Source organism: Haliaeetus albicilla, chromosome 26 (genome assembly GCF_947461875.1).
Source record: "Haliaeetus albicilla chromosome 26, bHalAlb1.1, whole genome shotgun sequence".
Lineage (NCBI taxonomy): Eukaryota > Metazoa > Chordata > Aves > Accipitriformes > Accipitridae > Haliaeetus > Haliaeetus albicilla.
In genome coordinates this window covers 21,368,052-21,384,861 of record NC_091508.1, presented here as the reverse complement: position 1 = coordinate 21,384,861, position 16,810 = coordinate 21,368,052, and the positions used below count along the sequence as shown (strand labels likewise).

Here is a 16,810-nt window from a genome sequence, read left to right as displayed (position 1 = left end):
TTTCTTTTTCTGCCTGAAGAAGCTGACTCCCACTGCCAGTTCCTATTCCTTTCTGTACGTCTGATGGGTTTTTGTCTGTGGAAGGCACCGTGGGCTGGGGACAGTGATGCAGTCATCGTCACCGTCGGGTCGAGCAGGTGTTCAGAGACATTCCCATGCAGTCCTCACTGAGGGCTCTACTTCTCTCTTCAAGTGCTAATACATGTACACAAGCTGCCACAGAAAGGACATTAACTGTGATCTTGTTCTCAATATTGAAGTTGTACTTTAGGGGTGGTTTTATTCAGAATCTCATTAATTGTCAGTGGATTCCTTGTCTAACAGACTATACCTTAAGATGCCATCTGTGTGAGGAGAGTCATGCTGCTAGCTCAGTCAAAAGCAACTGGACTGGAGTAGCTCTAGTGCTGTTACAAAGCAATGAGTTGGCCAACTGTTAATTTAAAAACTGAAACACCAAAATAGGCATCTTAATGCACTGTTCTGTCTTCATTAGAACTGTTGCTGATGGGGCTTTTCATTTTCTTTACAATGACAGTGCACACTTTGCTCTGGGCAATGCATTTAAACCTTGATCCAGTACAGTGTCTAAACATGTGCTTGTATTTAAGTGTGTGAAAAGTTTACTTGACTTAGGGTTTTTTCCCATGCTCTTAAATGTCTTTACTGGTTTGAGGCCTTTACTGTAAGTTTTCACAAGCACTAAAATCACTCTTGAAATTTGTTGTGGTTTAACTCCAGCTAGCAGCTAAGCACCACACAGCCACTCTCTCACTCACCCCCAGCAGGATGGGGGGGAAGAGAATTGGAAGGATAAAAGTGAGAAAACTTGTGGGTTGAGATAAGAACAGTTTAATAATTGGGAAAAAAATATTGTAATGAAAAGGAAAATAACAAAGGGAGAGAAATAAAACCCAAGAAAGACAAGTGATGCAAATGAAAACAATTGCTCATCACCAACTGACGGATGCCCAGCCAGTCCCTAAGCAGTGGCCTCCCAGCCAACCTTCCCTCTAGTTTTATTGCTCAGCATGATGTCCTATGGTATGGCACATCCCTTTGGTCAGTTGGGGTCAGGTCTCCTGGCTGTGTCCCCTCCCAACTTCTTGTGCCCCCCAGCCTCCTCGCTGGTGGGGTGGGGTGAGGAGCAGAAAAGGCCTTGACCCTGTGTAAGCAGTAACAAACATCCCTTTATTAGCAACACTGTTTCCAGCACAAATCCAAAACACAGCACAGTACTAGCTACTGGGAAGAAAATTAACTCAACCCCAGCCAAAACCAGCACAAGATTTTAGTGGAAGTTTTTTTAATATCTTGCTTTGCAGGATTCTTTCCATTTGCATAAATGTTGTCTAGAACACTTGGACATAGAGGTCCAAGAATCCACCTTGAGTGTCTTTGTTGTCTCAGTAATTTTGGATGATCTGGTGTGGAGTGGTGATTGTGCTACCTTTAGTTTAACACAAGCTATGTTAAGCCTACATCAACAGGCAGATATAGCTACCTTTACTATTGTGGCACTTTGTACATCATGAGATTTGTCACTGGTTTGGGGGGGGGGAGGGGGGAAGAAAGAAAAGAAAACTTGCTTTTGGTGAGGTGAGTATGAAGCTAAGGTAAATCACGTGTTGTCATCCACTCATACTGCTTTTGCCACAAAATCAGAGGTGTTTTCATGTAGGTGGCTTTAATTTAGTTTCCACTTTGATACAGCAGCAAAGACTCCGTCCGCCTCGGCCACCGCCTCCAAAGATACAGCGTTCATCTAGGCCCGTGAGTAGTTGGTAGCTTTGTTTCACTGCCACAGCTTAACACTGCCTGAATTACGCTCTTAGTAGCATTACTAAACCTTGGTAGTTTGGATTGTCAAACTTTGCAAAAAAGCAACGTGTGAATTACGCTCCTAAACTCCCTTCTCTCCTGCGGCACAGCCCTGGGACCTGCATTTATTCTGCTTTTCTTTGATGAGTTCTGCAGCTTTCAGTGAGTTCTGCAGGTAACTGATGCAGCTGTTGCAACATTTGTTTTTACTTTTGTGGTGATTTCTTAAACAAAAGGTCTTGCTAGGTTGGCATAAGTTTTTAGCCAGTGAGCTTTTGAAGACTTGCACTAAACTCAAATATGAAAGGAAGCAGAAGTCAGTAGAGAAAGTATTTATTGTCTGCAAGTTATGCTTTAAATTAATTTGGGATGCTTAATTTTTCTCCATGGAATAAACGAGTGAATACACATGAAGAAAACGAAGTCTGTATTTGGGTGGTAGAACATTAGTATCACATTATGGATGACATACATATATACTTTATGTTAATTTAAAATGCAAGCTGGGACTCTGTGTAATTTCGTAGTATAAAAAATGTAGGCACAGCATGTTGGCCAGAAGAAGTGACTCTTCCATAGAAGAATTACACAGAAATTATTCTCGGTGCGATACCTGTACTGTATTACGCAGGGATACCTTATCTCAGCAGTTTTTCATTCAAAGCACTAACTGTAGGACAATTGTTATATATTAACTATGCCAGATGGCTTTAAAACTGGAGACTGTGCTGGATCTGCACCAGTGATTTTTTTGTTGTCATTGGTGTTTTTGTTTGTTTGTTTGTTTTTTAGTAGTACAGGAAAGTGATGTCAGTTTAGACGGGGTGTTGTTTTTTGCAACAGCCTTGGAAGATACTCATTTCTATTCGGGATTTTTGCTTTATGAATATAATTTCCCCAAAAGACAAATACATCTTACTCCTTGCTTCCTTATACATACATGTATGTGCATAAGAAAGAGATATGCAAGTTTTCAAATCTAATCTTGCTAAAACTTGTTAAAAATGTGTTTTGGATGAGCAGGCAACTGGTTAACAAGTGCACTTGGGTGTGTGCTAACTTTTGATCTTCGGTGCATGTTCCTATGTTACATTGCAATAGCATGTGTTTCTTTTCCTCCCTCTTTTTAACTCTGGGTGTTAAGCTTAACAGAGTCATTTTTATGGATTCCTGCTCTGAAGATTTCTGTTTTCTATGTTTAAAAGGTAGCATTAACTATGCTTATATGTGTTCTCTTAAATGTAATGGGTATGGGAAACCCTTCCAGATACATTACACTAGGATCGAACCTTCCATGGTACTACAGGGTTCCCATAGTTCTTCATAGCCCTCTTGGTTTGTGTTTGGCAGGTGTATGAGGACACATTGTGATTCCTCTGTACAAAAGTTGCTGAACAGTATTGTTCAGATTGAGTAATTTATTACATCCAAGTCTTGCTAAGACTGTTTAATCTCCCAGCTGTAGTGCATTAATAGTCCTCACTATAATGTGTTTATGTCAACTGTCTGCTCCAAATGTGATTGATAAAAGGTTGGAAATGTAATAATAAAAGCTCCTGTTGCATTCATCTAGCTGTGTCAGTAAGTGGAACAGAAATGCTTCATTCATCAAGAGGAAATTCAAGATAAATATAAATGATTATAATCACTCCCCAAAAATATGCTTGTACCAAATATACATAAATTTGTTGTTGTTCAGAACTGCTATTTGGCTTTTAATAGTTGAAACACATTTTTGTGTGTGTAAATAATACTTTGTGCAGGCTGCTTTTTCCCTCTCTTAGTCTTGACATATATTACAGCGGTGGGTATTGGCAAGTAATTTATCCTAGCCTTTTACAGCAAGCACTGAAAGAAGAGACCAGGTCCCTCTGCACTTCCAACCAAGTCCACATAATACCAGAATTCCTGAGAAATACTTACTGTTTTCAAGATATATCTGTTATGAGGAGGAATCCATGGGCACTAGTCCTTGCAATATGAGTCATTACTAATAATAAAAACAAAAACACAGACCAAAGGAAGGTTAAGGAAGCAGAACAGATATGGTCTTTACATTCTGCTGTTTTGGAAATGAGTTGTGGTGGTATTATGAAAAAGAGAGGGTTGTTGCTTATAATTAATAGAGATCTGTTTGGATTAACAGTGGCTGTTTGGAAACTTCATTCAATTAGAAAAAGTTAAAATATAATAATTATGCATAAAGTTGGTGGGGACAGTAATAAGCACATTTAGCCCTTCTGTACTGGATGTTTACCTTTATTCTTTTGGCTGTGTGCTTATGTAATTTCATAAAAAATTTTATACTTTTGCATTTGATAAGCATTTAACCTTGCCTATTTGGCTACATAAAGCTCAAAATCCAGCAAGGAATTGGCTTGATTCCTGGCATTTCTCTGCAGTCCCCCATGAACAATGCTCTAAATCCTACTTAGCATGTCACCCTGCACTTTACTGGTCTGGTGACCCCCTGGAGCCATCCAAAACTCTCATCTCTCTCCCTCATCACCATCACTCCCCCAGGGTACCACCCAAAAGGTGAAAGTGTTCACAGCATGATGACAAGCCAGCTTTACACATCATCTTCCAGCTCAGATTTAATTAAACAGGTTTCTTTCTTCCTCTCTTTTCCTCTTTCTCCTTCTCGCTCTCTTCCCCAATTCCTCTTGCTTCTCTCCCCCCTCTCGTGCACGCACTCGCTCTCTCTTGGTCTCTCTCTCTCTGTTTTATCAACCCTAATGAAGCAGTATTCTTCATCGATCCTGCTGATTGCCAGCCCATTCCTTTTGTTTGTTGGCACCGAGCCATTCAGCCGCACTCTGACAGCTCAGCTCGTCTAATTAGCTCTGTTGTTCTTTTCCCCATGTTTCACCACGTTGCAAGTTCAGTTGAAGTTGCCACAAACTTAATCCTTCCATTCCTGCCATAAATTCACATTCTTAAGCTGTCTTTATTGTAGAGAGGAGCAGCCTTGTGTGGGGACTGATCTTCAAGATCTTAACATCTGACCTTTTTATAAGCCCTTTTTCCTAAGAAATAGTGGCAATACATCTCTGGATTTCTTCATCATATCTGCTGTACGCCATTTCCTTTGAAATGAAAATTCAATACAATAATCCTGCTACTGTCTTCTGCATACTGTTGTGTAGTACAGAAACACTACACACAATTCAGTGGCTTTTTCCTGGCAAGAAAATTTGAGGTTTGCATGCTGGGGTGGGGGGGAACCAGAAACACCCCACCCCCCAACAAATAATTAAAAAAAAAAAAGCCAACAAAAACTCGCAGAGGTGGGAGGAAATCTGCATCCATTCTGTCACTGCAAACAAATTTATTAGTTATCCAAAGAGCACTTAGGTTGTAGGCCTTTAATAGCTTCCTTTATATTATGGTTATTAAGGGAGCTCAAGCTCAAGGTGGTCAGAAGTTGAGTTATATTCCCAACTTTATTTGAGGGCTTTGGGGATTTCTGTTGAAACTAGCATTCAGCTAAGCCAATAAATCAGAGTCCGTTTCAGGTAAGGTAGTACTTTCGTAACAAAAAATGGAAAGCTTGTTTGTACAGCCTGACCCTGATGCTGGAAATGTTTATTCCCGCATTTGACTCAAAGGGTAAGTTCGTCAACAGGATTACTCACTAGTATAGGGAGGCACATGCATAAACTTTGCCTATGTGGAGATCACGTGTGCTTATTCCTTTCCTTGAAGTACAACTTGTTTGCTTGTGGAGTTAATGTAAGTAAATTAAGCTAATGTTCAGAAATCAAGAAGGTGATGGATATGTTATTTAAGATTGGATTGGCAGCAACATCGTCTTCCACAGAAAAGCTTTGGATTTTATTACAGACAGCAAGATACGCTAACATAACATTAGGGCTGATAATTATAATATCTGTGGCAAGGGTTTCTGTTCAGCTGCTGAAAGGAAGCAAATTTTTAATGAAGAATGGGCTATGTTTTTCATGTAATAACATTTATTCTGAGTACAAATTTTTCAGTGCTCCCTTACACAGAAGACTTCACTTGAGAAGTTGGGTTCCTATGAACAAGAGGACAAAAGAATCATGATGTCAGAGCTGAACTCCACTTTCCAGTATAATGTACAGCAACACACAGGATTTTCCAATTTTATTCTATCAACTAACTGTATAAGGGGAAGCTCACATTTAGGGAATCTTTTATCAGAAATTTAGCCTGTACCAAACAGGACAGTGGAACAAATTTTCATTGCTTCGCTAATAGCTAACAGTCAGTGACAAGCATATATGTTTCATTTGCTATTTGAAAATGTGGGGGTTTTTGTCCTTAAAAAAAGGTTGTGGGTCCCTGTAGTTTATATTTGTACTTTATATTCATTTGTATATCTGTATTCATTTGTAACATTGTTGTGGCACAAAAAGACGTTTAAAAGCAATTCTGAATGGAAGATACCTCTAAGGTAACAGTGGTTATGCGTATTTGGTTGTTATGTCTGTTGCTTGATCAACTTGAAGTATTTGATGAAATGGCTTCTATGTGTGTCTATGTAATAGGTTCGCCCACCAAGACCTCATGTTGTTAAGAGACCCAAGAGCAATATTGCTGTGGAAGGCCGAAGGACTTCAGTTTCTAGTCCAGAACAGTAAGTACTTTGCCGCTTTGCTTCTCTCTGGTTGTGTCAACAAGCTGCATTCAGAACTGGAACTAGCCAAAGGAGAAATTAAAACATGCTACAGATCGAAGTAATTTTTTAACCAACAAAAAATTTGTTTTTTAATTTTTGGAACATTTTAGAGGGAGTGCGAAAAGCAAGAAACCAAAGTTTACTTATTGGAAAATTCTGGTTTGCCAAGTTAGACATAATCTGATCAGCCTGTTTAGTGAAAGTTTTCAGGTTTTGGGGGGTTGTTCATTTCGTTGTTGTTTTATTTTGAACTATTTTTTGAACTATGTTTAAGTGAAATTGTTAGCCACATCCCTGCAAATCCACTGTTCTTGCCAGGCTTTACCTTGAAGATATAGAATTGTTTGGTTTATAGTGATGGCAGTAAGGGTTGTGTCTTGTGCTTGTTAGAGTCCCACTAACAGGAAGTCTGTAATGAGCTCTATAGTGAAGACTTGTAGAGCTTAACTGTCTTGCATAGTACTAGCAAATGTTCATCTCTCTAGATTTGACTATGAAGTAAACAGGGGTAACATTCCAAATAAGTTGTACTGCTGTAGCCTACTGCTATGTGTATAGCCTACTGTGTATAAAATGTGTTGTTTTCCAACATCTCTCTTGTTCATATGAACAGTATATTCTGTTACCTTGGATAAATTTTTTCAGATAGTTTCATGAATGTCACATATTAAAGTACTTTTTACAAAGATGACAATACTGTGCGTTGTTGCAGATACTCTTAACAACAGGCCATCAAGTGAAAACCTAAGGAGAGAATGGATATATTGAACCTTACGAACATAGCCCAAAAGACACTATTGTGCGTAAATATATGTGTAGGCTGCATGAATATCCATTTTGGATTTAAAATTATTTGGATTCTTTTGAGTGTAGCTACTTCAACTGTTCAGAAGTACAAAAGATTCCACAGCACTAACTTCTGATTGGATACAGAGGCTGGTATTAGCTGCACTTCTTAAGGGTCCTAGTAAGCAGGTTTCCTCCTCTCAGTTCAGAATTTGGGAAGCTTAAGTACTGTGCATTTTGCCTGGGGCGGTTGATCTTAGAAGGCGGCATTGTGAAAAATGTGGCTAGAGTAGGGACAGACCTACTTGGCACTCCAGACGAAACAACCGAGCAGTGAGGTAAAAACAGCAGGCAACAGAGCCAGTATACATATTCAAAGTCGTGGCAAGATTAAACTGGTATTCCCCTCATGTGAAGCATCTTTGATGCTGCCCTTGAACAGTGAGTGGGGTAGCATTTTCCAAATGTCCAGTGTTGTGGCAGTGCAGCCTTAACATGGGAAGTCACACTGGAACTGCTCACAGACTAAAAGCAAAAGACTCGGGGGCCACAAGATGGTTGCGCTTATCTAATCTGTCACAGAGATTTCCTTGTAATTCATCTCTACCTGCACCACAAAGTAATTGCTTATGTCGTAGCCACTTTGCATTATTTGTTTGTGTCCCAGCCTGTGGTGGCTTTATTGTCAGTAAAGTGAAATGCTTCAGCTGATGCCCAAGATTACAGGATATTTGTTGTATCTGAAGATACTAAAATCCCATAAAAAGAAAAATGGTTGGTTTCTTTAAACGCACCTTTTTCCTACATGTGTACCAGTTCCTTGTCACCACTGTTTATGAGGGAAAAAGAGATGGAGGTTGCCCCCCCCAACCTGTCCAAAGTTAAGTGCGTGGCTAGCTTTTTTTCCAGCCACTCTAGGAATGGGGAGATATTCTGGCTTTTAGCTAAAATGAATGGTCACCTTTAAATTCTACAGGATTATTTATCCATTTTGTAGTGGAATTTGGTTGCCCTCTTGTGGAGTAGATTGCAAATCCTGCAAAAGGGCTTGTGCTGTTACAGGGTGGTAGCTGTCCCTGCACAAAGATTATAGGAATTTTTAAAATAAAAGTTTTTTCTTAATATGTAGTATGATGACTCACTGCACGTAGGTGAAGGAAATTGAGTCAATTTAACCATTATGTGTGTTTCATATGAAGGATTCTGCAGTTTTGGATTCAAAAGCTTCTTGACATTCCAGTGTGGCTTACTGCTAACATGCATTTTCAATTCCTGCCAGTATCAGAACAGAAATAAACATAAACATGAATGATATTTATACTAATGCTAGTAATATATTGAATTACAATTATTATTTTACTTGGTTTTAATTTATTGCTGTTAATTTTAGTGAGTAAAAATTAATTGTAAATGATGAAAATCTTTTTGTGGAAATGATTGACAATAATCTATAAAAGATAATGAAGAAGCTTTGTAGCTATAAACTGACTTATTTTTCTTCATGAGCATTTTACTGATAGAATTTTCCATCTTTTAAATGTGGAAGAAACCCAGGTAATGTTGCTAATACGACTGACACTTGCTATATGGTACCAGTTGTGGTCTCTTCCTGATGTTTCACAGCTTTGGTATTTTATCCAGTTCAAATGCAGTGTCACAGCAGGATCTGATTATTTTCATTCTTTCCTGTCACCAGCTTCAGGTGGCAAAACAAACTTTGACATAACTACTTCCAGACAGTTAATTGTAGAATATTGCACTCAACTAGATCTCCTGTAAGGTGTCTGGTTAGAGTGTTTTAATAAAAACAAGTTGGGGCAGTGGGAGAGATGGGAAATACAACATGCAACGATGATGAGACTGACACTACAGTTGTGATTTCAGAAGCACAAATGGAGGAAATATCTAACCTTGTACTTAAAGCCCAAATAAATGGCTTCCCTAAGAAATAACATCAGGTGAATGCCTTTGAAATAGGTAATGACTCGGTAATCCTGACCTTTTTCCTTACTATTTATCTCAAAATGACATTTTGAATAAAGGAAAAAGATTTTTTAAAAATAGTAGTTAAAGATAGGATTTTCATGACTTTTTTCACAAACTTTCTTTTTTCTGACCCAGTAGGAAAGAATCTTCCTATATTGTTCTGAATGAAAACATAAAGCCAGGTGTTGCCTCTTTAAAAAAAATTACATTGTTTTCTCTCTCTTGGATAATACTAAAATGAATGAAAACAACCACAACATATATTTTCACTCATGTTACTTGGTAGTGTTGGAGTACCCTTATTGCAGATCAGAGGAGATTCCATGAAAGCAGCAGCACTGAGAGGGTGCTTTTCTTAAACTAAACTTTACCAAAATATTTAGCTTAATTGCACTGGTTCCAAAACTAATTATTAGCCAGTTATTTTTTTCAGGTACTCGTGTGGGATATGTTTGTGAGGAGGAGCTTCTGCTCAATGAGGAGTTTCTTTCTATATTTAAAACTAACACTAACTTTTTGGTCTTGAATGACTGCATGAAGGCATCAGAGACATTTCCCAGCATATCTGACTCATTAGCTCCAACTGTGACTTTTGCATCCTCCTTCCAGCTGGTGGAGACAGGATCCTCGGGGCAGCGTGCCACTAACCCAAGCCTGACTCCCAGTGAACTCATTTCACAGGGCAGCCTCTTTTCCCTTTGTAATGTTGCATGCCATCTCTGAAAAGTAAACCATTATGTAGACATCTGTTCAGTTGTTACATTTGTTAAAGCATTTCTTATGATATTAGGAAATTTGTATCATCAGTTACACGAGTTAATTTTTTTAATGCATATAAAAGAAAAACATTGTTTTGGAGGTGTATGTGCTCATTTTCTGATCAGTCTTCAATTAAAACACAGGAGGGCAGGAGCAGTGACTTCAAAGAACACCCCAGATTATTGCTAATGTCTGTTGTTAAACCATCATATTTAGAAGAGCTGGTGGAAGAACTGTCGTTTCCCCCATCAAAATTTTCAGTGAATTCTATTTCAATAGACAGTGGGGGTTTTTTACAATTTTATCAATAATTCAAGGTTTGTGATGTTTATGATTCTTTAAATTTTCTCATTAAATCTAAAATGTATGATTTTTTAAAAAAAACTTTTTTAGTTATAAGGTAACAGGAAGGGTTTGTAGATGAGAGCTCAGAAAATGCTGGATTACCACCTGGGGCAATCCTAGTCATCCGGGACATGCCTCCTTAAACACAAATTAGTTGTTCACAGAAATAAGACATTGCATTCTTAACAGATGGGCAGTTTTTTGAGAGCTCTCTTTTACACCACAGCAAGATTTCCTATTAAATGTAGAATAGGCTTCCAGAGTGCTCTAGAATCTGTCTTCTGTAAGTACCGACTTGCTGGTTTCCAGGGCATGCAGAGTGGGAGGAAATTAAAATAGAAAATCAGAGGGTCATGCTCACAATTAACAGCATGTCAAAAGGCTCTTGGGCTGGCTAAACCCATGTCAGTGCTGCAGCAGTTCATTATGGCTTTCCAGAAGTCATGTAGGACTTAGTAGAGAAGCTAATGGCTTTCCCTTATATCACATGAATGAAAATAGGATGCAGTGCAATAGTGGGTTATTACACTGAATTTAGTATGAAGTCAGCGTGATGGCTGTGTTGAATGATACAGGCTCATAAAGCACATTAAATTCCAGTGGTTGTAACCAGGTTCTCGGAGCTCTGCCACACAGAATTTGCATATGATAAAGGTTTTCCATGGCATCACTGCAAGCAAGGATCTCTACTTGGGAAGAAGGCTAAAGCCAGCAAGAGCCTATATGAACAAGGATGGCTGGAATCAAAAAGAAAATACTGCAGGCTGTAGCAGACAAGACTCACTGTGTGAGCTTTGGTTTCTCTACCTTGGGAAAATTGGAGTAGGGGAAGCTAGATGCAATGAAAATGGTGCTAAGAAGAAAGCAGGTGCCCAGCAAAGGGACAGCAAAGGGGAAAGAAACGTACGGAGAGAAGTCAGGTTTTGTCGCAGGCCTAGCCAGACAAGAACTGTAGCACAAGGCAGGCAGGGCTGCCCTTTGGCAATGCCGGTCCTTCCTGGCTCTCCCACCTTTCCAGTATGGTGGTTTAAAAGAAACTGTAATTTTGGGGCCTAATTTCTGCTGTCTGCTTTGGAGTGAACCTACCGAATGTATGCCGCTTGCCTTTGTAAAGGGATGTGGTAGCTGCAAGGGAAATTGGTGAATGAATCCTTAGTACCGAGTAATAGGACAAAAATGTGTAACGACTTTGCAGAATCTTGCATCTAGATCTGTCAGAGCAGGCAGAGGTGTCATCCAGCTTGTTCCCACTTTAAATTCTTTGTTAGTATTTCCAGCTCTCTGGAAAATTTGTAAAAAGTTCGTAAAAACTATAAAACAATTAATTACTTGCCTTTACTGGGTGTAGTGATCACAGGCTGTTGTTTTTGTTATCTGGATGGATGACTTGTGGTATTAATTTTTTTGTTGTTTTAATTTAAAATATCCTTTATGCTAATGTTTTTGTTTTTCTGGAAATATTCTGCTCCTATGAACATTCACAGTATATGAAGTGACACTTTAAAAATCAAATAGATATTTTAATGTTTTTGTTAGTTCACACTTGGGTGTACTGCGTATTCAGAATATGCAGGAAGGAATTCCAGTGATAGGTCTGTGCTTTGTTCAGATTGAATAGTTACTAGGTAATCCCCTCAGTCCCAAGTCTCCTATTTCATACTGGCAAGAAAAAGCCCATGCATCCAAATCCCTCATTCTCTTCATTTTACTGTCTAAGAGGGACAAATTCCTTAATTCCCTAGAGCTGCTGTATAGCTATTCTCTAAAAAAATATATTAATAAAAAAAAATCCTCCCTCAAATTTGGGAAGCCCTTTTTAGGAGAATAATGACAAGTCCATAACACCGCTTTGTACCACAATCTCTCTAATCAGAAAAAAGCAACACAGTTAATAAAAAAAGCAAAAAAATTAATTTTCTTATAACCAAAATATCTTTTAAAATTATTACAGAATTCTCCTTATTAATTCCCATATCCCGAACTCACATTTTCTGTATGTATTTTTTCTATCTCAAGTACATTTAGGTGTCAATTAAATTTGAAATATCTACATTTGTCAGCATTTCATTTTTGGCCAGTATGATGTGCTGCTGATTTGTCCATGCATCCTGACACATGAAAAAAGCTCCTGAGATGCAGATCTTCCTCATTAAAAAAGAAACCCATACTACCATAATGGTACGCAGAGCCATGGAGCGCATCCCCAGCTTTATTGCACTGTGTTTCTGACATGATATTTAAAAAGGAACAGCCACGGCTGTCAGTACTGTCATATGCTAGTGCTAACCGAAGACATGTTAAACTAAACATTAGAAAGAGATCAGCAAGTCATCTGCATGGTAACTCAGCTAAGAGATTAGGTAGGCAGGAGCTGGTGCAGTCATGTGGAGATGATGAGGGTTGTAGCTGTGACGGACACATCCTTTTTTCCCTGGAAGACTGCAGCAGTGCCTGCCTTGTAGCCAGGCTTGCTGTGACCTGCCTTTTCAGAGACAGCTCTTTGTGTATGAAATTCTAGCAAGTGGTGGGTGGCAGACTGCAGGAGAGTTGCCGAATTGGGTTAATGAGGGAATAGGCACTTTTTTTGGATTCTACTGCCTCAAGCGAATAAAAAAAAAATGTAAACTTGGACAGTTTTAGATTGTTCATCCCTTATCCTGGACTAAAATCTCTTACAGAGCACACCAACAATGAAACTTCAGTGCTTTCTTTTTTCTAATTATGAGATCCCACTTTCATTTAAGGAGTCTTGCAACAGCAATGAACCCAGTGCATATTAAATACATAGGAAGTTAATCTTACTTGCACTGAGCTGCACTGAAGTGCAACTGATGATCTAGCCAACAAGATCCTATCTTATTTCTTCATAGTTTGTTCCCAGTTTATTTCATATGTGCACAGACACAATGCATTTGAATTCAGCATAGTCTGAAGGCAAACAAAAGGTATCAGAGGCAGTGCTTTAAGGGCAGCTGCACCAAAACATTTCTTATATGCAGTTACCAAACATTTAGTGCATCAGCAAGATATGTGGAAATTCAATATCGCTCTTTATTTCTGGAAATAATTTTAGATTTTCTGAAATCTTGTTAAATGGTAATTTACTCTCCTAACACAAAAAGACATGTATGTAAGTTCAAAAAAGGAAATATTTTTAAAGTATCTTTAATTTCTGATTTATTTTAGGTGGAGCCTTTTGTTAATGTAAATTGAAATTTTTGGATAATAGTCACTCTCTTTAAAAAAAAAAGGGGGGGGGGGGTTAAAAAAAGGTTATAGCAAATTTTTCCTAATGCAGTAGCACCACCTCACTTTCCCTAGATGCCTATTATAGCAGAAGAGGGGAAAAGAACAGCTATGCAACAGCTTTAATTGGAGTACCACAGACTATGATTTAACACTATTAGCTGCATCCACTGCCACCACTGTTTTAGACTTTTTATTAATTAGCTCTGACCCGATTGTGAATAAACATTTATTCACAGTGGCAGCTCGGGCCGTCTTGAGCTGTCGGTTGCAGTGTCCAACTTCTCTTTTTCTGACCTAATCTTTTAGACTGATTTTCATAACTTTATTATATAGTTATTTAGTGATTGAGACAAAAGAACTAAACGAGTGAAGGCTGATTATGCGTTCAAGTGCCACTAGAGGTAGTTTGTTAGTATGTCTATGCTATAAAGGCAACAAATCAAATTCTTTCTTTTTCTATCCATGCTTTTGGTCCTGTTCCAATTTCAGCATATCCTCATCTTATCTATAATGTACATAGTGGTGTGATATATTTGCATTGCTCTGCGATGTCTACAGGATCAGGACCTATCCTTTGTTCCACATTATGAGCCTGATTCTGCTTACACTGAAATAACAAATTTTATTCTGGACCTCAGTAGTAGGAAAATTAGGCTCCCGTCTCAATTGTGTATGGCTTTGTGTCATTCACGATGTATGTTTTGATTCACTACAATAACTAGGATGTTATCAGTGATATGTGGTTTATAAAATGAAGATGTTTGGGAAGAGACCTCATTTGGATGGCTAGAAACAATGTTTGCTTTTATGATCCTAGTGATTTCTTTTCCATTGTTATAGTGATGTGGGGAAGAAAAAAGAGACCTGTAAATGGTGCTCTCTAGCAACATCTATCAGTGTTCATCAGCCTGTTGTTTGGTCTGGAAGACATATAAAGGTGGTTTATAATGACACTGAAAAGAGGTTTTCTTGGGTTTTTTTTTTCATTTCCACTCATGCACACTTAGATATGCCAAAACGCAAATGAAATGGGGAGAATAAATAAGAAACAATAAATAACTGTTAAAAATTGAGTATATGGGGTTTTGTAAGTGCATATAGTTTTGGTGGCTCTACACAATGTTGTCCTTGAGTTTTAGTAGATTGAAAAGCACTGGACTATGGTGTAGAGGCCTCTGATTAGTACTGGTAATTCTGGATTTGCTTTTACTGCTTTCAGTTACTTGTGAAGCATTTGTCTTAATATTTAATTTGTGAGAATATATTTCCTAGAAACTCTTTTGCCATCCAGAGCTTCAGTGTTTCAGAGGGGAATGAACGATGGCACTTGCTTCATACTTTACTAAAGATCAGGATATTTTAGCATTACAAATGAGGCAATATTTGCTATTAATTTCTTCATACTCTTCAAACTCTTCATTCCAGTGTATTTCTGCTTAAGTACCCTGCTCCTGTACTCTTACCTCTTCTACTAAAGCTGATAGCGCATTTAATTGTTGAAAGCAGCGATAGCCACATCTGAATTTGCTCCAGTGGAAACAGTCAATCTTACAAGCTTCTGCTTTATGCAGAAAGGAGTAATTTACTGGGTTTTTGGTTAAAATGAAGTGAAGCAACTGATAGCTACAATAAATAATAGAAAAAAATATTCATAAATTCAGCAAACTTAAAAATATTTTTCTTTCATCCACCAATCAGTGTATGTTTGCCCAAATATGGGTAATGCATAGTTAGTTTACATTCACTAAAAATTTAGGTATTGTCTTCATTAGGTACAAGAGCAAATCCTGGAGATCTGACCTCTGTGTATAAAATAAAGATGTCTAATATGTGCTTCTCAAAAGTCTGGTGAAATGTTTTTGGTAGTGGTTGCTTTTTGTTGTTTTGGATTTTTTTGGTTTGGTTGGTTTTGGTGTGTGTGGGGGGGTTGTTTGGGTTTGTTTGGTTGGTTGGTTGGTTGGTTTTAATTACAGCTGAAGTGTATTTCCAGAGGCACTTCTGATTTTAAGAAGTTTTCATTTGAAAGGATTTTTGTTCCAGGCCTTTGATAACAAATTCATAGATTGATAGTTAGCGTCCCGTGATGCAGGAGAAATTAGCTTGAGTGCTTTTTCTGCCAGACTTTGAAAGTAGTTAACCATTGAGGAAAGAAACATATACACCTTACTTGACAAACTGCATTTCATATAAATCCTTGGACAGTTTTGTTTTTATTCTAGTGTGAAGCAATTTCAGATCTCAAAAATAGATACAAGTAGGAATTGTTGCCCTCAAGTCAGCTCCTCTCATATATCAGACTAACGTCAGTCTAAACCTCTATAAAGCAGAGAGGCAGATCTAATATTTGTTTGCTTGTAGTTAGAGCTCAGAGAATCTGAGAAGCAAAGATGTATTTCTGAACAGCAAAAGATGCCCAACTCTCTAGAAAATGTAGTGGGGAAAAGGTGGGTTTCTGTATTGGCTTCTTTTGCAGTATGGGTGTCATTGCAGGTCTTTGGTACCCTTCCCAACTAGATGGCACCCTAGACATTTTTAGAAGAGTTGTATTTTCTGCCTGAAAAGTAGAGCTCAACGGTTACCTGCAGAGCTCTTTGCGGTGGCAGTCAGTCACGTTTGGAAATGATTTAGAGCCTACGAATCACTTGGTTTCTCTCTCCTCTGGAGCTTTGAATGTGACAACTTGATAACTTCCTTTTCTCTTCCTGTTTCCCTCAGCCTTGTAAAGCCTATGCGACACTATACAGTCTTCCTCTCTGAGGACTCTTCTGATGATGAATTTCAGCAGGAAGAGGATCCTGTCTCTGGCTTCTCTGAAAACTTTTTCTTCTCTGCTCCTTTTGAATGGTCTATCCTTTATTCTTCCATTGTATTAATTCAGTCTTCGAACAATGGTTTTTGCGTTGGTCAGGGTGCCTTGCTCCTATACTTGGAATTTTGGAAACACTCCTGCAGTCTCTGTATGGCGCTTGATGAATGTTCAGCATTTCTCCTGCTTGTTTGTTTTGATAGTTAGCAGCATGCAAAAGCATACTCCTGCATGAAACACTATGCAGCAATGCCCAGCTTACAGTTTTACATGGGCTTGAGCTCTGTGGGGTGTAACCCCTCCGCTTCCCCCTTGTTCCAATGTGCTGCTTGTGTTCTTGTCCAAACCTTCTGCCATTCTTGTGCAGTGCTAGCTGTGCTTTTTTGGATTGTCCT

General features: G+C 38.5%; 1 protein-coding gene across 9 annotated transcripts in view; it reads left to right on the top strand.

Annotated features, from left to right (window-relative positions):
- The window catches only part of DENND1A (DENN domain containing 1A), a 220,657-nt gene that overhangs the window by 192,651 nt on the left and 11,196 nt on the right, over positions 1-16,810 (top strand). For 3 of the 9 annotated variants that reach the window (XM_069771309.1, XM_069771316.1, XM_069771315.1), the window contains 3 exons: positions 1,714-1,773; positions 6,354-6,442; positions 16,325-16,453. In XM_069771309.1, the coding sequence (XP_069627410.1) occupies positions 1,714-1,773; positions 6,354-6,442; positions 16,325-16,453 (278 nt within the window). Of the gene's footprint in view, positions 1-1,713; positions 1,774-6,353; positions 6,447-16,324; positions 16,454-16,810 lie in introns of those variants that run through there. The other 6 variants (XM_069771310.1, XM_069771311.1, XM_069771313.1 and 3 more) reach the window with 6 other exon arrangements.